The sequence below is a fragment of the Neofelis nebulosa genome, chromosome 10 (assembly GCF_028018385.1).
Source record: "Neofelis nebulosa isolate mNeoNeb1 chromosome 10, mNeoNeb1.pri, whole genome shotgun sequence".
In the NCBI taxonomy this organism is placed as follows: domain Eukaryota; kingdom Metazoa; phylum Chordata; class Mammalia; order Carnivora; family Felidae; genus Neofelis; species Neofelis nebulosa.
Genome location: NC_080791.1, coordinates 9,803,981 through 9,827,655, shown reverse-complemented (window position 1 = coordinate 9,827,655; position 23,675 = coordinate 9,803,981). Strand labels below are relative to the sequence as shown.

Genomic DNA, 23,675 nt, shown 5'->3' with positions numbered 1-23,675 from the left:
GAATCCAGCATTGTAAAAGATATGGAAGGCATCCACTAATTCTCTTTTATTTGTTTCCCCCAGGTACAGAACCCTGGTATTTCTATTTAATTAACGGATTTCTTAATTTTAACGTAGCCTTTGCTTTGGCTCTTCTGGTCCTACCACTGACTTCTTTGATGGAGTACCTACTGCAGAGGTTTCATGGTGAGTGGAGTAAGGGATGAAAGGTTTTTGGGGAGGAAAGAGCAAGTAACAATGTATACCAAGAAGTGAAAATGAATCTCCTTATTCTCTTCTCCATTTTCTTCCCATGGCAATGGTTGGCTTATCAAATTATCATTCTGTGTTTGTAGATTATTAAAATTTTTTTTTTTTCAACGTTTTTTATTTATTTTTGGACAGAGAGAGACAGAGCATGAACGGGGGAGGGGCAGAGAGAGAGGGAGACACAGAATCGGAAACAGGCTCCAGGCTCCGAGCCATCAGCCCAGAGCCTGACGCGGGGCTCGAACTCACGGACCGCGAGATCGTGACCTGGCTGAAGTCGGACGCTTAACCGACTGCGCCACCCAGGCGCCCCTGTGTTTGTAGATTATTTAAATTTATGTGAAGGTTCAGTTAATAATTGCAAGTTAGGCTGACAAAGGGAGGAATTTTACATCCCTTCGAGTGAGGAAGTCAGGATAGCATACAGAACCACATGGGGAGGCAAAAACAGTCATAAAATCTCAGGAGATGAAAGTATTTGAGCCTTGGGTTTTTTAAAGAAATGTGTAGTAATATGGATAATTGTTTAAGATAATAAGTCATAGAGGTAAATACTCCTTGGGAAATTACTTTAACCAAAAATTTGAAAACTAAACCATACAGGGATTTCCCTCAAATTTGATACTGAAGTGAGAGAAGCTTTGGACTTCCTGAGAAACATTATGCTTCTCTTTGTTCCGTTTTGCTTCTGTGTTTGCCTTATTGTGGAAGGTTTGGTTTGTCATTTATTTTGCTTGCTCTGATTCCGTAGTGCACAGCCAGTGTTTTCTCAAGTTGTCACAGATTTGGATATCTGGTGCCCATGTTTCGTTTATGGAAGACAGATTTGAGCAGAAATTCATATGAGCTTTGGAAAGAGATTTAATTTCAGACATTTCAGTCTGATTTGGATGCCATATGATCTCTCCATCCCGCCCCCCATTCTGCTTTTCTGCTATTAATGGTTTGTAGAGTTCACTGTGTTACCCTATTTGAATACGAAAGCAGTCTCCAGTCACTTGTTTTGTTTTAGCATAACCATAATGCCATTATCCTAATAAAATCAGCAATTCCTTAATATCTAATACCCAGTTGATACTCAGGTTTCCTACACTGTCTGAAAAACAGCTTTTTATAGTTGTTTAAAAGAGGTTCTAAAAAAGGGTCATATACTGACTTTGATGTTAAGTTTCTTCAGCTTTTTACGAGGTTCCCCCGTCTTGTTTTTCCTCCTGAAGATTTCTAAAGAAATCAGGTCACCCATCTTGCATAATGTCCCACATTTGGATCCAGCTGTCTGTCACCTGGGGTGTTAACTTAGTCCTGCATTCCTTGCATGTCCTAAGGATCACTTTATCTCTCTCTTTTTTTTTTTTTTTTTTTTTTTTTTGAAAAGTAACTTTTTTTTCTTTACTGTAAAGATAATTTATGCTTGTAGAGAATTTGGACATGCTTGTGATGTAAGTATAAAAACAGCATATTAAGCTGTTCTCTACAGTACGAATCCAATTTTGTTTTAAAAATGTGTAATTTGCACACATGTCCACCTAGTAAAAAAAAATGAGTGCTGTTTTTTCTCTATACTTTCTGTGTATTTTATAATAGAAGAATCTTCTTTTAAAGAGAAAAAACCCAGAAAAACATAAAGAAGCAGGAAAGTTACCTATTTTCTCATCATGTGATACAACTGTGGTTATGATTTTGTAATTTTACAGAGGACATTCAAACAGGTTACGCCATATTTTAAGTTTTTTAAATGTTTGTGTAATTTTGAGAGTGAGTGAGATGGAGCATGAGTGGAGGAGGGGCAGAGAGAGAGGGAGACAGAATCCAAAGCAAGTTCCAGCCTCTGAGCTGTCGGCACAGAGCCCATTGTGGGGCTCGAATTCAGGACCTGTGAGATCATGACCTGGGCCGAAGTCGGATGCTTAACTGACAGAGCCACCCAGGTGCCCCAGTAGGCCATATTTTACAAATATATTTGCTAGCCTTGAAGATACAGAAAAGGATTTCATTTTTTTGTAATCAAGAAAATTCCAACCTAAAATACTTCTTGGAAAGATGTAAATCATAGATTATCACCTAAAATCTTAAGGTAAGATCTTAGAGTAGAAAGTTTAAAGGATAAGCCTGGTATTGCATTTGAAGAATTTTCATCCCTAAAGAGTTTCTACAAAAATACTGATAAGTTAGAAACACCAAAGTGGATCGTGATGACAATCCTGAGCTTTTCCTCTAAACTTGCTCCTTGTAGACATAACACCAGGGGGCGCTGTCGATCTACCCTTTGCCAGTGATCTCTAGCACTGCTGATCATCACTCATAGAAGCACAGTAGGGGATGCCTTCACCGTGGGTTGCAGGTTTATCGGTCAGTGTTCATGTGCCTAACCACAGGAACTTTCCAACAGGTGCTTGAGTTTTAGAGCTCATTAAATGGCTTTAATTCTTTCACATGGCCTTGAGTATATGTTAGTTTCAGTTTTAAGATTCAGAGTGGATGGGTATTGTGAGAGAGGAGAACAAATATCATCAGTAAACTTCCTTTAAGAGTTGCTTTTATATTTGCTTTGAGACAGACTCTTTTGCCATTTGTAGCTTGACAAAAAACGATGGGTTTGAGAATCCAACTTTTTCTTTCCTTTGGTCTAAATCTATTTCAACAGACTGGTATATAAGAAAGGAGATTAATCTATTAAATAGAGCATAGGAATTAAAACCCAAGAAATGAGTTTATGTTATGCTTTTGGTTAATCTCAGGAACCTTTACCTTAGTGGCAGGACTCACTGAGGAGAGAAGGCTTTTCTTCTTTATCCAATATATTAAGATTTATTACCCAGTCCCTTGACTTTGATTTGTGTTCCAGCCAAGTCCAGTATTGTGACTCACATTAGAGGCTGGCTTTCTTGGGGGAGCTCAGGAGTATATACCTTTTTTCTACTGGACCCGTTTATTGCATCAGAGAAAGTATGAATATAAAAGCTGAAACATTTTATGGGGTGCCATACACATAGGGTGTATTCCCATCTGAGATCGAGAGAACACTGAAACTAAATGTGTTGTTTTATTCTAACATGGTGAAAGGTGGATCTTTTTCTGTGTCTTACAGTTCAGAATTTAGGCCACCCGTATTGGCTTACCTTGGCTCCAATGTATATTTGGTTTATAATTTTCTTCATCCAGCCTCACAAAGAGGAGAGATTTCTTTTCCCTGTGTATCCACTTATATGTCTCTGTGGTGCTGTGGCCCTTTCTGCACTTCAGGTGAGTTTGAGGGAAATGTACATTTGTTTCGTTCTGTTTCACTTGTTAAATTGGTCATAAAGCTTAAAGGCAAATTACAGTATGCTTCCCCCAAGATACTTTATCCATACAATAAACCTGATACACATATTAAAGTAACTACCATTGTTTATGTATTGCTTGCTTGGCTGTTGATCATACTCTTAGGCTGATTACATATTTGCACTGTTAACTGGTGTGTTAATTTCTTTCTACTGCCAACCAGAATCCACTTGCTATTAAAGGAATTTGGTTAGATCTTTGTATAGGCCTACCACAAGATGGTGGCGCCATGGCAGAAATAATGGAACGTCTGCTCCTTAGCTATGAGATCAGATTAAAACTTGCTCAAGTGTTGGGATAACATCAGGCAGTTAGCAATATGGGACACTTTGTAATTCTGGCTTAAAACCTGCCCAGGTCAATTCCTTTTCAGAATTTATCTTGGATGTATCTGTATTTGTGGTCTCAGAAGTCTCCAGGCTGTCTCTCTCTCTCTTTATTTTTTTAAGTTTATTCATTTCATGACTGAGGGAGGGGCAGAGAGAGAGGGAGACAGAGGATCCCACTGTTAGTGCGGAGCCTGATGCGGGGCTTGAGCCCACGTACTGAACCGTGAGATCATGACCTGAACCGAAATCCAGAGTCAGATGCTTAACTGACTGAGCCTCCCAGGCGCCCCTCCAGGCTTCTTTTTGACCTCTGCTACCATTTGCAATTGGCAGAAAAGAGTAATTAGGGAAGCATTTTTTTCCTTAACACTTCAATAGCGCTATAATTCACAAACCATATGATTTACCCATTTAAAAAGCGTAGAATTAAATGGTTTTTAGTACAGCCACAAGTCTGTGTAACCATCACCACAGTCAATTTTAGAGCATTTTTATCATCTCAAAAGCTCTGTACCCCTTAGCTGTCATATCTCCCCAGCTATAAGCAACCGCTAGTCTACTTTCTGTCTCTGAAGATTTGCCCATGGAGTCCTAAAATACATGGTCCTCATGACTGGCTGTTTTCAGTTAGCCTCATGTTTTTTTTTTTTTTTTTTTTAAATGTTTATTTTTTGAGAGATGTAGACAGAGCACAAGTGGGGGAGGGGCATAGGGAGAGAGGAAGACACAGAATCTGAAGCAGGCTTCAAACTCTGAGCTGCCAGCACAGAGCCCAATTCGGGTCTCCAACTTGGGAATGGCAAGATGGTGCCTTGAGCCGAAGTCGGACACTTAACCAACTGAGCTACCTGGGCGTCCCATCGGCATCATGTTTTTAAGGCTCATTCATGTTAGGTTTATAGTTTTAAGAAATAATTTTAATTATAAATGTAATTGCACTTTATTGCAGATAATAAAGTTTTAATTGTTTAAAATCACTGTCTAAGTTAGCCCTACTATCATAACAAAACCACCTTCCAGCATATTTGCCTATCGTGTACCAGACTTGATTGATGGTTATAATCTGACCTCTAACTTAATATGTCTTTTAATACAACTACATATCATTTTCAGTGTTGCCAAATCTATACCCATTATTTGAATAGGAGTATGTTCTCAATTTGGCATAATACATAACATTATTGTATGTGTAAACTACTGAACTTATATCTATGATTAGATATATAATTTATGGTAGGTTTAAGTTGCTTATTTATTTCAGGATTATAAATAATGTTAGGATGAATATCTTTCTTGAGGTATATGGATTGTTTCCTTAGGACAGATTCTTTAAAATATGAAAGGAGTTCAAACCCACTGATGGCAATAGATTTATTGGCAATATATTTATTGATGGCAATAGCTATAGATGGCAATATTTGTAATAGATTATAAAATTGCTTCCCAAAAGTAGTTCTAGTCTAGGAGGGAAAGAAAGCAATAAATCTAATGGGAAGGTACTCAGACTGTAGAACTCATGCATACATGTATATATTGTAATAATATTCATCTAGTTTGTAAAATAGTTCAGATAATTAACAGCATTTTCCTGATGTTCTATGAGAGGAATTCTTTTGTTTGGTCATGAGACATTTTCTTGATACCAAAAACTTTGATGAAAGCTTGTCAGTGGAGGAGAGTAAAGATTAATACTTGTTACATCAAAATAGAGATACTGCATATATCAAAGCAAACTGCTAAAAAGCACTTTTGTTTTTATTTATTAAAAAAAATGTCTTTTGGGGCACCTGGGTGGTTCCGTCGGTTGAGTGTCCGACTTCAGCTCAGGTCATGATCTCACAGTTTGTGAGTTCGAGCCCCGTGTTGGGCTCTGTGCTGACAGCTCGGAGCTTGGAGCCTGCTTCGTATTTTGTGTCTCCCTCTCTCTTTGCTTCTCCCTGCTCACGCGCTCTCTCTCTCTCTTTGTCTCTGTCTCAAAAATAAATCAACATTAAAAAAAAAATGTTTTTTAAGCCGGCTCCACACCCAGTGTGGACCTGCCCTCATGACTCTGGGATCAAAAGTTTCATGCTGTACCAACTGAGCCAGCCAGGCACAACAGCACTTTCATTTAAGTATTAAAAAAACAAATTATTAGGACTTTCTAAGCACTAGAGAGATGTCTATATACTTTTCCTGTGAAGCTGGTGAGAATTCCTCTGGTTGGGCTGACCCGTAGATAATTTAAACAGAGCTTGCTTTCATCTTCGAATTTGGAGTGGGCACTCACCGTTGGCAAATGCTCAGACCCTTGATGGAACCTCTTTGGCTGCTTCTTCTCTTCTTGGTGTTAGGATGTTTTATGATAGTGTTCTGTATATTATGAAAGTTTTTTTTTTTTTTTTTCAATACAGTTTTCTTTCCTTCTAGAAATGTTACCACTTCGTGTTTCAGCGATACCGTCTGGAGCATTACACTGTGACGTCAAACTGGCTGGCGTCAGGAACGCTCTTCCTGTTCGGGCTCCTGTCCTTTTCCCGCTCTGTGGCACTGTTCAAAGGTAGAGGCACACAGTGCCCACGCTCGCAAGGCACTTCACCTTGGGTTTTGCTCTGTGTGTGATTATTACACTTCAGCGTTAGCTGGGAGGAGGACTTTCCTATAAAGAGAGCCTATGGGCTTCATTTGTGATTGGGCTGTGACTTATCTAAGATTAAAGAGAAGATTGACAATTCCTTTCGCAGTGATTAACTATAAAAGCTTTTTTTCTATTGTTGTGTTTTTTAATTTTACTTTTTAGAGGATGCTTTTTCATTTTGAGGAATGAATTAAAGAAGCCTTCAACATAGGAAGCAAATTTGGGTCTCAATTCCCATGATAATACTCTTCCTATAGTCATTATTTGGGTCCACAAGATTAAAATGTGCTCAAAGAACAGAAGTGAAAAAGGCGGAAGGGTGTACAGAAGGGCAAGAAAGCAAATTATATTTGGTAAAACAGTTTCTCTTCTTGCTGCCATTGCTGGGGGCCTTCACACTCTTAAATTACACATGGATTACAGTGGGACATTAACATGCATCATGATTAAATGTTAGACTCTCATCTTACATGTCTTCAGCTTTCACAAACCTTTCTCCCTTCCAGGGTATCATGGGCCCCTTGATTTGTATCCAGAATTTTACCGAATTGCCACGGACCCAACCATCCACACTGTCCCAGAAGGCAGGCCTGTGAATGTCTGTGTAGGGAAGGAGTGGTATCGATTTCCCAGTAGCTTCCTTCTGCCTGATAAGTAAGTTGTTTCTAAATCCCCAAGGTTTTAAATCCAGGAGTAAAAATAGCAATTCTGTGGCAAAGTCTCCCTAAGTTTACTTTCATTTTGGGGTTTTCACAAAAAGTTTTTGAACAACGGGCCACTTCCGAGCTGTGAGGTCTGCACTGTGCGACCATTTCCTGTGTCCAGTAGAGTGAGCACTGTGTCCGGCTATGCACCCTGCACTACCTGTGACTATAGACATCTGGGAACTTCTTTTTTTTTTTTTTTTTTTTTTTATTTTAATTTTTTTTTTTTTTCAACGTTTTTTATTTATTTTTGGGACAGAGAGAGACAAAGCATGAACGGGGGAGGGGCAGAGAGAGAGGGAGACACAGAATCCGAAACAGGCTCCAGGCTCCGAGCTGTCAGCACAGAGCCCGACGCGGGGCTCGAACTCACGGACCGCGAGATCGTGACCTGGCTGAAGTCGGCCGCTTAACCGACTGCGCCACCCAGGCGCCCCCATCTGGGAACTTCTAAAAACACTCTGGAACCTAGACTCCTGCTAGTGGCTCTTTCTCAGGATTCATATTTAAATTTCTATCATCTGATACTAATCGATTGCCAAAAGTGGTCCAGAAACTCAGGCTAAAAGGATATTTTTGAAGAAGAAATGTTGGTCATCCAATAACGGTGTAAGTTCTTTACCAAAATATGGACAGTGGGGAAAGCTGTGGTTAAGATATCTGTACCTTTATGCTGTTGTTGGATGATAGCATAGACTGTGGAGTTCCTTGTGTTGGCTTCATGTGGACAGAGAAAGTTCTATTTACGGAAAAGGGAAGTCAGGTTAAGATGAGTCCTGATGTTGGGGCGCCTGGGTGGCTCAGTCGGTTGAGCGTCCGACTTCGGCTCAGGTCATGATCTCGCGGTCCGTGAGTTCGAGCCCCGCGTCGGGCTCTGTGCTGACAGCTCGGAGCCTGGAGCCTGTTTCGGATTCTGTGTCTCCCTCTCTCTGACCCTCCCCCGTTCATGCTCTGTCTCTCTCTGTCTCAAAAATAAATAAACGTTAAAAAAAAAAAATTAAAAAAAAAAAAAAAAAAAAAAAAGATGAGTCCTGATGCGGCTTAGCCGGTGGAGGTATTTTGTGTGTAGTGCAGATCTAGTATCCGTCACTAATGATTCAAGGAAAATGGTTTTAAGTATTAACTTTAGCCTTTGCCTTTTATATTTGAAATAGTTTCCTAACTAAAGATACTTTTGACAGTTGCTCAGGAACAAAGTACGTCTCCCATGGTGTGTTCTTACATCTTACTCTTTTCCTATTTGATGAATTTGCTTTAATTTTGGTAAATGCCTCTGATCATGTGGTAATTGGCGACAGACTGGCATGGTTCTCCGATGTTTGGTGGTATGACCGTTTGGTTGCAAATTTTACTGCCAAGAGTTGGTGACATTGATCGAGAGACTTCTCGATGAAAGTTTCTCAACGATGTTGGACTGAGTTACGACCTCTGCCTCTCTGCTCCCTGGTGGATCGAGGTTTTAGCAGAAATATATTTTTTCCAAGTGAAATGTTTTTCACATGAATTTTGGGGGGGGCTTGTTTATTTCAAGTACATTTGGCAATATGGGCCCCCTGTGTTTTCCTTACTCTGTCTTATTTGTGTTTCTGACAGTTGGCAGCTTCAGTTCATTCCATCAGAGTTCAGGGGCCAGTTACCAAAACCTTTTGCCGAGGGACCACTGGCCACCCGGATTGTTCCTACTGACATGAATGACCAGAACCTGGAGGAGCCATCCAGATACGTAAGGGCAACATTCTCCCATTACTACTTTGAACAAAGTTCTACCCCTAAAATCTGTTGGCATACATGTTAGAGCATTGATGAAATGGGAATGTCTTAGAAAGTGATTCCTTCAGGGTAAGAGATGTAATGGGTTTGTATAGAAAGAATAATAGCACTTTTATTTTAAAATTTCCTTTTGCTTTCTATGTGAAACATGTAGTGCAGTGTATTTTCTAAGCCAGTCTAGAAAGTTTCTTGTGTTGAATTCGAATCATCATGTTGAAACGCGTTCTGAAACTCTCATCATTCCCTGGCCTATTAAAATATTCGGTGGGGAGCTTTCAAATTCTCAGTAGACCTTTGACTTAACTGCTAGTGCATTCTGGTTTTAGCAAATGGGTAGTCATGAGTGCAGGCTGTGTTCATGGTGAGCACGTGGAGCGCTCCCTGTCAGGATTGTGCCCTTTTCCCCACTCATCGTCACATACTCCAATATCCCATGTGGTTTTATTTCAGCTCCTTTGAGAGAGGACATTTGCGTCATTGATACTTGTAAAATCGTTCATGGTAGAAAAGGTAAGAGCAGTAATGCTCCTGGTTCCCAGAGACAGTAGAAGAATATTTTATAGAATTACTAGAAAACACTTTTTTTTTTTTTTGGCAATCTGTCTTTTAAAGAAACATTGAATGGTAGATGACAAATACGTTTTGTTTAGGTTTTCCCATGTACTTATTATGTGAAATGATGGGGGCTTGTGGTATTGTGAAGTGCTCCTGTGGCCTTTCAACTCCCAGACAGAGACCTTCAGGGCCGAGCAATGAGATTCTTACTGCGGGCCTTGTAGCCATAAGCTGTGGAGGCTGCCGTTGTACAATACAATGGCCTGGCCCTCTCAGAAGGTGAGATCTTTATTCCACTGAGTGGTTGATTTTAGAGCTTTCTCTATAACTTGAGTCTCTGATTTCTGTAGCATTGAAGATAGCCCGGGATGGGGTAAACTGTTGTTGGTCACTTTTGTTTTAGCTGCGCATACTGTCCCGACAGCAGGCTTTGATGCGTAGGGACTCCCCATGAGGAAACTGGGTAGTCAGGAGGCTAGGCATGTACAGCATGATGGGAGAAAGATACAGATTGAGCGTGAGGTTGTCGTAGCTATGTTTTAGGAAGAAGTAACACAGAGCTAGTAGTAAAAAGGAGCATGGACTTTGGAGTCAGGTAGGCCTGAGTTCAAATCCCAGGTCTCTTTACCTTGGTGACCTTGGGCAAATTGGTTAACTTCTCTGTTCAACTAATATCAGTTTCTATCTGTAAAATGAGAATAATGACGCTCACTTTGGATGATTATAATGAGATACTATATCTGTCATATTTAGCGTAGTATCTGGTACATGGGATTTCCCCCAAATGTTCTTTATCTGATAATGGTATATATCACATGGATTAGAGGTAAGGGAACCCTAAAGAGGTTTTATAATCAGCCTCAATCTCTCCGTCCATCCTTACTTCTCTTGTTCTCCAACCTGATTTTTGTCCACTCACACTCACATTACCTTTTCCATCCCAGTGACTTTGCTTCTTTTGGTGACCACGCCTGGACCACCTTTGTCTCCCTCCTTTGTCTCCCTCCTTTGTCTCCCTCCTTCGTCTCCCTCCTTCGTCTCCCTCCTTCGTCTCCCTCCTTCGTCTCCCTCCTTCGTCTCCCTCCTTCGTCTCCCTCCTTCGTCTCCCTCCTTCGTCTCCCTCCTTCGTCTCCCTCCTTCGTCTCCCTCCTTCGTCTCCCTCCTTCGTCTCCCTCCTTCGTCTCCCTCCTTCGTCTCCCTCCTTCGTCTCCCTCCTTCGTCTCCCTCCTTCGTCTCCCTCCTTCGTCTCCCTCCTTCGTCTCCCTCCTTCGTCTCCCTCCTTCGTCTCCCTCCTTCGTCTCCCTCCTTCGTCTCCCTCCTTCGTCTCCCTCCTTCGTCTCCCTCCTTCGTCTCCCTCCTTCGTCTCCCTCCTTCGTCTCCCTCCTTCGTCTCCCTCCTTCGTCTCCCTCCTTCGTCTCCCTCCTTCGTCTCCCTCCTTCGTCTCCCTCCTTCGTCTCCCTCCTTCGTCTCCCTCCTTCGTCTCCCTCCTTCGTCTCCCTCCTTCGTCTCCCTCCTTCGTCTCCCTCCTTCGTCTCCCTCCTTCGTCTCCCTCCTTCGTCTCCCTCCTTCGTCTCCCTCCTTCGTCTCCCTCCTTCGTCTCCCTCCTTCGTCTCCCTCCTTCGTCTCCCTCCTTCGTCTCCCTCCTTCGTCTCCCTCCTTCGTCTCCCTCCTTCGTCTCCCTCCTTCGTCTCCCTCCTTCGTCTCCCTCCTTCGTCTCCCTCCTTCGTCTCCCTCCTTCGTCTCCCTCCTTCGTCTCCCTCCTTCGTCTCCCTCCTTCTGCCTTAGGAGGTAGCCTTTCCTAGCTGTTGAAGCTGAGCTGTGCTCCTTTAAATGCCTTAAATACTTATCTGTACCATTCATTTAGCCATTTAATTTTGTCTTATGTTACGTATTTCTGATATCTGTGTCCTGTCTTTCCCCATCAGCCTGTGCATGCTGTGAGGAGAGCCCTGGTTTTTTTCTGTGTTCACCACAGCCTCTGGGGTAGTGCTGTGCCTGCTTTCCGAGTGGAGAAATGAACATTCCTCATCACTGTGACAGTGATGTGGAGAGAGAGCCTGCTAGAAAATCTGCAGGGGCCTTTTGCACACTTCTTGGGCTTTGGTCCCTGAGTTTCTTTGGTTAGGTCATACTTCCGTGTTCTGTGCTACCAGATGCTGTTAAATTCACTTGAGTGGCTCTATGTTATCTTTATCTAAAAAGCAAAGATTTTTCAGAATACCTTTGGGAGTCACCAAAATACTGTCTGATAAAAACAGGGACGAACAAGTCAGATCTACGAGTGTGTAATGTCTTCCATTGTGCTCACCCGCCTGCCTGTGTTGGAGAGTTTTCTGCAAAGTTCTTTCTGACATTTCTTACATGGTAGGGCAAGTGGCCTCCAAATCCAGGGCTGCTCACCTTTCACCCTGTAGAAAGTAGAAGAGACATTGGATGGCCTACTGTGAAATCTTTGTCAGCAATGGTCAGGGATTTGTGTCTTCCAGTCAGCTATTTAAAAAGGTAGTGGTTTTCCTCTGGTGATAAAAGTAAAATATGTTCATTGTATAAAATAATGAAAGCTATGAATAAAAAAGTCCTATATAATCTTATTACCCAAATATTAAACCAGTGGTAGCACTTTGGTGTTTTTTTTTCCCTTTCACTTTTTTCCCTTGAGTATATGGGTGTGTGTATGTGTGTGTGTATAAAAGGTCAATTATTTTTTTAAGTGTTAATGTTGTAGTTTAAGAATGGTGCCAGGGAGAGTGCCTGGCTGGTTCAGTCAGTTAACCGTCTGACTCTTGAATTTGGCCCAGGTCATGATCTCACGGTTCTATTGTGGGATTGAGCCCCACCTCGGGCTTTGTGCTGACTGTGTAGAGCCTGCTTGGGATTCTGTGTCTCTTCATCTGCCCGTCCCCTTCTCAGATGCATGCACACATGCTTTCTCTTTCTTAAAAATAAATACACATTAATAAAAAAAAAAAAAAAAAGGTACCAGGATCATGTCTACAATGGCCAAATAACTTGGCCCAGTGTAAAGAAGCACGTGCTGTACTATGTTAACTTTTGTGACTTCTGTTATCAATCCTGGCTTTAAGTTAAGGTTCTTTGAAGAAGGCAAAATAATTATGGTCCCTGTCTTTCCTGAGCATGGTAAATAGCATGCCTGTTGGCTCTGAGTGACAGATTTTATCCAGCCTTCCCCGTCAGTGCTAAGTGATTGGGTCTGTCTCCTGTTTCTAGTCTGCATGGAAACTAGGAGACATGCATGACTTCCTTTAGTTTGCTATTCTCCTTTACCTCTGAGTTTATCAAGAATAAGAGTGTCAAGGCTCTGTGGTTTGTAACACACTGTTAGAACTATATTGCAGAAATATTTTTTGCTCCATATTCTTTCATAATAGGTATCGAATAGCTTTTGAATATCTCATTATCAAATAGGTGGCATTCTTAGACTGGTACATGCCACATCTTCTTCCAGAATCAAGCTCTGAATTGAGAAGATACATTTATGGCACAACAACAGAACACATAGACCAATGGAATAGAATAGAGACTCCAGAATTGACCCACAGAAGTATGGCCAACTAGTCTTTGACAAAGCAGGAAAGAATATCCAATGGGAAAAAGACAGTCTATTTAACAAATGGTGCTGGGAGAACTGGACAGCAACATGCAGAAGAATGAAACTAGACCGCTTTCTTAAGCCATTCACAAAAATAAACTCAAAATGGATAAAGGACCTGGATGTGAGACAGGAAACCATTCAAACTCTAGAGGAGAAAGCAGGAAAAAACCTCTCTGACCTCAGCCGCAGCAAATTCTTACTTGACATATCTCCAAAGGCAAGGGAATTAAAAGCCAAAATGAACTATTGGGACCTCATGAAGATAAAAAGCTTCTGCACTGCAAAGGAAACAATCAACAAAACTAAAAGGCAACCAATGGAACAGGAAAAGATATTTGCAAATGACATATTGGACAAAGGGCTAGTATCCAAAATCTATAAAGAGCTCACCAAATTGCACACCCAAAAAACAAATAATCCAGTAAAGAAATGGGCAGAAGACATGAATAGACAGTTCTCTAAAGAAGACATCCAGATGGCCAACAGGCACATGAAAAGATGCTCCACATCGCTCCTCATCAGGGAAATACAAATCAAAACCACACTCAGATACCACCTCATGCCAGTCAGAGTGGCTAAAATAAACAAATCAGGAGACTATAGATGCTGGAGAGGATGTGGAGAAACGAGAACCTTCTTGCACTGTTAGTAGGAATGCAAACTGGTGCAGCCACTCTGGAAACAGTGTGGAGGTTGCTCAAAAAATTAAAAAATAGATCTACCCTATGACCCAGTAATAGCACTCTTAGGTATTTACCCAAGGGATACATGAGTGCTGATGCATAGAGGCACTTGTACCCCAATGTTTATAGCAGCACTTTCACCAGTAGCCAAATTATGGAAAGAGCCTAAATGTCCATCAACTGATGAATGGATAAAGACATTATGGTTTATATACACAATGGAGTACTACATGGCAATGAGAAAGAATGAAATATGACCCTTTGTAGCAACGTGGATGGAACTGGAGAGTGTTATGCTAAGTGAAATAAGTCATACAGAGAAAGATACCATATGTTTTCATTCTTATGTGGATCCTGAAAAACTTAACAGAAGACCATGGGGGAGGGGAAGGGGAAAAAATAAAAGGGAGGGAGGCAAACCATAAGAGACTCTTAAAAACTGAGAATAAACTGAGGGTTGATGGGGGGTAGGAGGGAGGGGAAAGTGGGTGATGGGCATTGAGGAGGGCAGCTGTTGGGATGAGCACTGGGTGTTGTATAGAAACCAATTTGACAATAAATTTCATATTAAAAAAAGATTCTTTTAGTGTCTTCTCTTTATTACTTTACACACCAGTTTTTTGTTGGCTATTTCAAGGAGAACGCTTTCCTTCTGACTACAAATATGATACCTAATGTGGGAGCTACAGGAGTAACCAACACCTGTACAGCAGAGAACTGAGACTTTGCTGATTTTTAACTTAATGCATAAGCAGCCTTGTAGGAAGCTTGTCCATCTGTTATCTTAAAAAAAAAAAAAAATGCAAGTGTTCATTGATGACTTTTCCCCAGACAGTGATACAGTCAGTTTGACTCTAACATGACACAGAGTTGCTAAAAAGAGGAAAAAAAAACCACAAACAAACCCACAAGGCTTATGAGAAAACTGGGATTAGAGAGACACAGTACTCAAAAACTTTGTGACACATAAAAAAAAGAGAACGGAGCGTATAAAAATGGTAGCACAGTTTCACATATGTTAAGCAGCTACAAGTCCCTAAGTACTACAAGCATGTGGGAGTTGACCCTGAAAAAGACCTGAAGTTTGCTTGTGGCTGTGGTGCTGGAAGGGTTGCTGCTTGTGCAGCAGGGAAAGGGTGCTCTGCAATAGGACAGAAAGTCCTAACCCCAGATACAGGTGCATGTGGCTTGGAGTGTATGGTGCACCCCAGAAGCTGGGGGACAGTGGGGTGTGCTCGCGTGCACTTGGCATCCTCCTGCTACCCTTAGTTCAGCCGACTGTGGTTTTCTGGATTCACCTCGTGTTTCTCATAGATGAAATGCCACATGAGCAAAAGCAAAGAATGAATTATGGTCCAACTGTTTCCTAATATATCTGTTGTGTTGGAACAGATTTGCATTTTCAAAACAAGTGTTACGACAGAATTGACTGTATATTCAGTCAAAGCTTTCCTTATTTTGTTACTCCCTGCTTTTCCCTTTAACCAGTAGAAAGAATTACGAATTTGGAAGGGAACTCGATGTACCATAGAGTCCGTGATGTGCTCAGAGGGGTTGTCAACTGACAAAGGTTGGTCCGAGTGTAAGAGGCTAGCTACACTTAAGACTCCCCAGTATGCTCTGAACCCGTCCTCTTACTTCCAAAGCCGCTTGTGGTTTATGTCATATGGTATATCATTTGAGTATATGTTTGCACGTAATAGCTGATCATTCTTCCATGTAACAGGATTGAATAGACTGTAAATAGCAGAGCAGGAATTTTTTAAGAAGTTACTTTAAGCTTCTGGAGCGGGTGTTTTAAGTAGCAGTTACTCTATTTATCTGTAGATATCATCAGGGTCCCCACTCCCTTTTCTTTTCTCTGTCATCTTTTTCTCATCCTTCCTCCTCCTTTTTTTTTTTTTTTTAACTTTTTCACTTTTATTAAAGGCTTTGATGAGAACTTCATAAAATGTCATGAAATTCTATTTGCTATACAATAAACATCTACTTCTGAGTAGGAGACAGGTCATTATAGCAACCATTTTAATGGGTAAATGAATTCTGAATTCTTAGTATTTGACTAAAATATGAAACATTTTTGCAATTAAACTGATAATGTAGCTTAAGTAAGATTTCAGAAATGACTCCTGGAAAAAGTGGGAATGTTTCCTTTTAAACTCTGAATAGTTACAGTTAAGGTGCCATAAATTACACAAAGCTGGAAAGGAGCATCATGTTTCTAGAAAAGAATAGCATGCAACATGGACTTTCTCCATGTCAAACTGACAACCACTGAATGACAATGACTTATTATACACAGGAAAAATAGAACACATTCTCCAGAAGGAAAGGGCATTACAAGATAATTCTGATAAACCCCTTATTGAAATCTTGAATAGCTTCAGAGAATATCATCATGGAATGGGTAGAGGCAATTTATAGGACATTAAAGGATTCCTTTATCTTAAGATACCCTCCTTAAATACAAACACAAATCAAATATAAACACACTTGTAAAACTGTGATTCTCTTAATCAAACATGTGTTTACTAACACACTCAGCTACTAGCGGCATTTGGATGCAAAGGTTTAACTCGTGCTAATCTGGACAAACCCAGGCGGAGACTCTGATTTGGAGACTTAACAGACACGCCTGCCAGTGGGCTCCTGATGCTGCTGCTTCCGGACATCGCTGGTGGGACCCACTTAGGTTTTTTGTTTTCAGCCAAAGGACTGCGTATCTGTAATGGTTTCCTAGTGACCTCCGAAGAACCAGAAACCTTTTTTGGTGAAGGCTGAAGTTCTGATTTCACAGAAGCTGGAGCAGAGTCTCCTGAAGTCACCAAAGTATTACATTTGGATTTAGGTTTCTTCTCCTTCTTTTCAACTGGGGATTTGACCTTCACTTCTTTCTTTTTAATTTCTTTCACTTTATTTTTTCTCACAGTGAAGTCTTCATCATTATCTTCACTCTCACTAAAATCAGAGTCATCCTCGGACTCTTCACCAGTTGCAAAGTCTGGTTCAGAGTCATTAGCACTATCGCCATCACTGCCTTCCAGAAGAATCTTCCTCTGTTGTACCATAGCCTTTGATGCTGCTTTTCTTTTCCCTTGAACACCAGGAAAATCATCTTCCTCAGTAATCTTATCCAAATCTAAATAATCGCTGGCTACACTGCTATTGGAGATATGAGGGGCCTTACTCATTGTTTCACTTTCACGACTGTTTCACTTTTCAGTGCTTTTATCTTGAGCCTCTTCCGCATCAGTGGTGACTGTTGGAAGTTCCTTCACTGATAAAGCAAGTGCGACTTCTAAGTCTCGCTGGTAGAGCTTGTCATCTAAAGCCATCCTTTTTTTAGGGGTTTTCTCTTGCAATGGGATATCTTCTTTCTGGAGATTCTTCAGTTTAGGTTTCCTTGTTTCTAGTTTTAACTCCTTTGGTGGTGTTCTGGGTTTTTTATTTAAAGGTGCAGTTGCAGAAATAAAGTCATCATCACTGTCAGAGTCCTCAAACTGTGAGTAATTGACCGATTTCTTATGCCTCACAGGCCGCACCATGGCCCCCTCCAAGGCTGAAAGTTTGCAGCTTTCAAGTTCTTGTTGGCAGCAGTGGCTGTTTCAATTCCCGCCCAAAACCAGACACTAGAGCTCTCCCCTCCTCCTTTTTTTTTCCTTAAAGTTTATTTATTTTGAGAACGAGAAGTGTATAAGTGGGGGAGGGGAGAGAGAGGGACAAAGAGAATCTGAAGCAGGCTCTGTGCTCAAACTCACAAACCACCATGAAATCATGGCCTGAGCTGAAACCAAGAGTCAGATGCTTAACCGACTGAGCCACCCAGGTGCCCCTGTCCCCACCCCCTGCTCTAAGAATGGGAAGTCCTTAACTGCAGGAGAAAATAAATTCTTATAGATATCCTTGTGAACTGTTACCCGCCTGAGTGTCGAAAGAGCAAATTCAGATTGCTCTAATAGGTGCAGCAGAGTGAGGTTGGTATGACTAATAATTTAAGTGAAAGCTGTTCAAAATGCTTCTTGAAAATTAATTCCCTAGTCTATTATGTTGACATTTAGAAAAGTAAACTTGACACTATCTTTCGTGACTAAATGACCAAAAACTTTGACCTGGAAGTTGACATTTTTTACAGTGCGGTACATTTTCACTCTTCATCGTAAAGTTTCAGGTGTCAAACATGCATTCAGCAAGGATGGGAGGTGACAAAACTGTAAAACAGCCTCTGCCTTTAGGTGACAACTACTTAACCGAAGGGGAGTTACTATAAAAGAAGAAATGGAAAGCCAGAAGGATACCTGTCATCTTTTCCTATCAAATCTATCCTCCTAGGCCTCCAGGCTCCTATTAAAAAGAAAATACCCTGGGAGAATATTGATGGCTGGCTGGATGATTTAATGGCAAGAGCCCTGTGTGGGAGTCAGAAGAGCTTGTAGTTCTTCTCAGGAAGTGAGTGAAGTATATGTTTATTTCTTAAGTGACTTGGTAACTTTCCAAGGCCCCTGGGATAGTTGAACATGTGTTTCCAATTTGCTGTAACTACACCTGAAATCCAGTGGCTACCTCAGAGTATGCCATTGCCTGTTTGATAATCTAATATTTAATGGTGGCAGATCTTATCTTGACGCATGATCCCTGGGCCATGGGACCTGATGATGAGCAGAGCTGGAAGTCTGCAAATGCTTCCAAGGGGAGGACTGTGTGTCACGGGCACACTGTGCCGTGTGATGCCACCTGAGTGTGCTGCTGAGTTTGGAGAGTTGGAAAGATCCCTCCACAGCCCCATCCTGGGCTGAGTCTCTGTTACAACTAATGAGGAAGAGCTGCGAGTATTAGTGCCCAGTGCCCCTTAGCTCATTCCTACCCCAGCAAAATGCACACCTTTTATTACCGGTGTGACGTCTGTGTCGGTTTCTTTCTTTGAGAATACATAGATTTTTTATGTCTGAGGTGGATTGTCATCCTTAACATAGATTTATTAATAAGATGTAAACTATGTGCTAATGATTGTCAATAAATCAGTTTGGATTCCTTCCCGATACACCTTTTTTTTCTTGTGCTTTGGAGGTGCTGATTTGTTCTTCTCCAAAGCTTCTAGTGGGTTCTTAGAAACTGAAAGAAGTCAGATTTCTTTCAAAATGAGTCTTAAATGCTGTATTTTACAAAATTTTAAACTAAGGCATATTTTTAGCTTCAACAGCTGGTTGATATGTAGCCTGTGACTAATGAAATGAAACACATTTTTGTTTCACGATCATGTGTTAATGTCACCCTACAATTTTGTTATTTTTGATGCAAGAAAGAATGATTAAATCTGAGGAAACAAAAAAAAAATGAGCTTTTTGGTTATACTTGAAGGCAGATTTAAATCCAGTCTCTTGGTTTTTGAATTGTAGACGATGTTAGGGAGCATGGGCTCAGATTTTGCAGTTTGAGATATTGACAAAACTGAGAGAAGAAACCATCCTGTCTGATTCTGGCTCTTAGACCTAAGGGGCAGTAGCCACTCAGTGTCACCAGGGATTTCAACCAAGAAAACTCAAACTAAAAATAATCACAGTGAAACAGTCTGTATACAGTATGATCCAGATTTTATAAGGAAAAATCTTATCTGTAGAAAAGAAGGTCTGGGACATAAACAGGTTGATGGGGTTTTTTTTTTTTCTTTTTTTTTTTTTTGTGGTTGGATTATAGGGGAATTCTTCTTTTTTTTTTTTTTTTAAATTTTTTTTTTTTCAACATTTTTTAATTTATTTTTGGGACAGAGAGAGACAGAGCATGAACGGGGGAGGGGCAGAGAGAGAGGGAGACACAGAATCGGAAACAGGCTCCAGGCTCCGAGCCATCAGCCCAGAGCCTGACGCGGGGCTCAAACTCACGGACCGCGAGATCGTGACCTGGCTGAAGTCGGACGCTTAACCGACTGCGCCACCCAGGCGCCCCTAGGGGAATTCTTCTAAAAAATGCATTTAAAAATATTATAGTGAGTCATAGTTTACTTTCATTTTTTTTTAAAGGCCCTAATAGGGGCTATAAATACCAAATCTTTGGAACTACCAAGATCTCTGGTGTGCTTTACAGATAACACTCCGCATGCTGTCCCGTTGACCTCGGGTTTCCCAACTGAGCACAAGAATAACCTTCAAGTCAATTGGGAAACAGATTTGCTATTCAGTAATTTTTGCCTCTTAGCCTTCTGACCTCTTCGTTATTTCAATCGTTACATCTAAGACCACTTTTACTTTTCCTGCTGCTAATTGGTTCTAGATTGCTTTTAAGAAATAAAGGTGGGGGCGCCTGGGTGGCTCAGTTGGTTGGGCGTCTGACTTCGCCTCAGGTCACGGTCTCACCATCCGTGGGTTCAAGCCCTGCGTCAGGCTCTGTGCTGACAGCTCAGAGCCTGGAGCCTGTTTCGGATTCTGTCTCCCTCTCTCTCTGTCCTTCATCCACTTGCGCTCTGTTCCTCTCTCTGTCTCTCAAAAATAAACATTGAAGCATTTTTTTTTTAAATAAATAAAAGCAGTTTACCTATCAGCTATGAGGAAAAAGTTTTTTTAAACCTTGAATTAGGACAGCATGCTGCTGTGGCAAATAGACTGTGAAGTAATACGTTAAATTCTTCCAGGCAGAAAGGGAGTTAAAGAGTTAAATAATTCTTTTTCTTTTTCTTTTTTTTTATTTTTGAGCAGTTTGTGGTTATGCTTTTTATTCTTTTTTTTTTCCTTTGTATAATTTATTTATAATTTACATCCAAGTTAGCACATGGTACAACGATTTCGGGAGTAGATTCCTTAAACCCCTTACCCATTTACACATCCCCCTTCCACAAACCTCTCTAGCAACCCTCTGTTCTCTGTATTTAAGAGTCTCTTATGTTCTATCCCCCTCCCTGTTTACATATTGTTTTTGCTTCCCTTCCCTTATGTTCATCTGTTTTGTCTCAAAGTCCTCATGTGAGTGAGGTCATATGATGTTTGTCTTTCTCTGAATAATTTTGCTTACCATAATACCCTCTAGTTCCATCCACGTAGTTGCAAATGGCAAGATTTCATTCTTTTTGATTGCCGAGTAGTCTTCCATCATGTATATATACATACTACATCTTTAACCATTCATCCATTGATGCACATTTGGGCTCTTTCCATACTTTGGCTCTTGTCGATAGTGCTGCTATAAATGTGGGGGTGCACGTGTCCCTTCGAAACAGCACACCTGTTTGGATAAATGCCTAGTGGTGCAATTGCTGGGTCATAGGGCAGTTCTATTTTCAGTTTTTTGGGGAACCTCCATGCTGTTTTCCAGAGTGGCTGCACCATTTTGCATTTCCACCAGCAGTGCAGAAGAGATCCTCTCTCTCCGCATCCTCAACATCTGTTGTTGCCTGAGTTGTTAATGTTAGCCACTTTGACAAGTCTGAGGTGGTCTCTCAGTGTGGAGTTAAATGAAATTTCAAATAAAATTAAAAAGTTTGCCTGTTGTTGAGGCTCGTGCAGAAGGCCCTGTCCATCCAGTAAATGTGCCAGATACCGCCTGTTGGTGGGGGCCTTCCCCACAGGCCTGGGCTCCCTGGCCTAAGACGATGACGATCTGTCAGTCTTACCAGTGCAAGAATATTAGTCTCTAATCTTCTGGTATCTTTTTCATAGTCATTTTTATTTATTTATTTATTTATTTATTTATTTATTTATTTATTTATTTTTTTAAATTTTTTTTAACGTTTATTTATTTTTGAGACAGAGAGAGACAGAGCATGAATGGGGGAGGGTCAGAGAGAGGGAGACACAGAATCCGAAACAGGCTCCGGGCTCTGAGCTCTGAGCTGTCAGCACAGGGGCCCGATGCGGGGCTCGAACTCACGGACCGCGAGATCGTGACCTGAGCCGAAGTCGGCGCTCAACCGACTGAGCCACCCAGGCGCCCCAGTTTCATAGTCATTTTTAAATGCTGCTTCTGTTCCTCCATTGGTTCGTTCATCTGCCCACTTAATGTTTTATTGTCCCTGACTGTGTGTTGAAAATACAAAGGTGACAAGAAGCATAGTCTCCTGTCATTTAAGAGAAGTCCCCACCAAGGAAAAAGAAAAAAATTGTGGTGGTGGTGGACAGGGAGGAATTGGGAAAAACAGTGTAGGAAACAACAACAAAAAAAATGTTAAACTTCTATAATCAGTGTTCCTTGATAGGTAAAAAGAAAAGTTTGGGGACCATTTTCTTTGAAAGAAGAACCATCAGAAAATAAACAGGAGCTCCTAGAAGCTGAGAATACAATAATGGAGATTTAGTTGGAGGAGTGGTCCATACCCTAATAGGAGAAAACAAAACCCAAAGAGATGATAGGAAAGGGGAGAAAGATGAGCCAGCATCTAGCTAATAGGAGGTCCAGAGAGAACAAATGAAGTGGAGGAAATTGTCAAGGAAGGTGAGCAAATTCCCCAGAACTGAAGGATACATCTGGCTTCATGGTGAAGAATACCTGACATGGGGAAGTATACCTGACAGGATGGATGAGAAATGGCCCTTACCAAAATGTATTCAAGTATGGAAAGAAGTTCTTGTGTATTATTACTTGATAACGGGGGGGGGGGGTGGGGGGGGAAGCTACCAGGAGAAAAAACTGGAGGCCTTGGGCATAGCTGCCTCTGGGAAGTGGGAGCAGGGAGGGTTCTGATGTTTTTCATGACCTGCTGGTGCTCTGTAAGTGTTGAACTGTGCACATGTATTATTTTGATAAACCTACAAGTGAATTTAGAGTCCAGCAGGAGAGACTGTTCTCAGACGTTTTTCAACAGTGTTGTGAGTGCCATAATATGCAGTAGGGACACAGAGAAAGTAGGAAGGGCTTCCTGCCTCTTTGTCTGGGGACAGCTTCAGATCAGCGGCATTATGAGAGCTGGGTCTCAGAAGGCGATTGGGAACTCGCTGCCAGAGGAAGGGGAAATGTTCTAGCCACGGGGAATAGCATCTGCGAGTATCGAAGTACAAAAGAACATGGGCTGTTTAGGGGAAGATAAGAGGTTTGGGGTTTCTAGATTTTAGTTAATTGGGCACAGCATTTTTCATTTATTTCCCTGTTTCACTTGTTCTCCTATGTTTACATGACTGTGTTCTCTGTTAAATTCTATATTGATTTAAGGATAAGGGTTTGCATCTTTGTCTTTACTGTTGGAAACCTCCACTGTATGGAACACAGGGTGTGTACACAACAGATGGTTTAAAAAACTTTAAAGTACTTAACCCTTCATTGAATTGTCTTCAAGAGAGGCCTCCCCAAACCTTGATAATAATTTAAACTTTTAGGCTAATTGGGACTCAGGCACTATCATTCTTCAAGATGTAGGCATCTTCCTCTTAAGATACTAGGTTACCAGCTCTGGAAGGACAGGGATCGTGTCCTTTCTATCAGATCACCCTCAGGGCCCAACGCTGCACAGATGTTACCTGATGAACCTTGTCAGTCTTCATTAACTGATCCCAGACTGAAAGAAATACTTAACTCTTCTGCTGCTGCTTGTTTTAATGAGATCCTTAAAGCCCCCAAACCCGGATGTCTATAGCTCTCTCTGCCTGCCCTTAGTAAGGAACAGAACTAATAGGTTTACCTACCAAGGTGCCAGCCCACAATAAAGGTTCGTGTTGATTGCCGTAATATTATAGCCTTTGCTGTTAAGGCTGATTGGCAGTTTGTTGTGTACAAAACAAGATTAACAAGATTAATACCTTCTTCTGATTACTGTTGTCTCTGTTCTCCTTCAGGTCTCCTCACTGCTTTCCATCCTTTCCATTTCTCCTCTCATGGTGAAAGGTTTTCACGAAGATTTTATATGTTTTTGCTTTT

At 41.2% G+C, this 23,675-nt stretch overlaps 2 protein-coding genes across 12 annotated transcripts in view; one reads left to right on the top strand and one right to left on the bottom strand.

Annotated features, from left to right (window-relative positions):
- Window positions 1–23,675, top strand: part of ALG9 (ALG9 alpha-1,2-mannosyltransferase) — a 101,630-nt gene that overhangs the window by 28,402 nt on the left and 49,553 nt on the right. For 7 of the 11 annotated variants that reach the window (XR_009250204.1, XM_058690242.1, XM_058690246.1 and 4 more), the window contains exons 9-13: window positions 64–186; window positions 3,338–3,492; window positions 6,312–6,441; window positions 7,026–7,173; window positions 8,817–8,946. Coding sequence is in view for 10 of the 11 variants with exons in the window: in XM_058690242.1 (XP_058546225.1) it covers window positions 64–186; window positions 3,338–3,492; window positions 6,312–6,441; window positions 7,026–7,173; window positions 8,817–8,946 (686 nt within the window). In the remaining variant the exon portion in view is untranslated. Of the gene's footprint in view, window positions 1–63; window positions 187–3,337; window positions 3,493–6,311; window positions 6,442–7,025; window positions 7,174–8,816; window positions 8,947–11,473; window positions 12,168–12,974; window positions 14,247–23,675 lie in introns of those variants that run through there. The other 4 variants (XM_058690247.1, XM_058690251.1, XM_058690248.1 and 1 more) reach the window with 4 other exon arrangements.
- Window positions 15,760–17,484, bottom strand: LOC131488427 (RAD51-associated protein 1-like). Its single transcript, XM_058690266.1, is given in 1 exon segment — window positions 15,760–17,484. A coding segment is annotated over 1 exon segment (1,005 nt). The 5' UTR covers window positions 17,390–17,484; the 3' UTR covers window positions 15,760–16,384.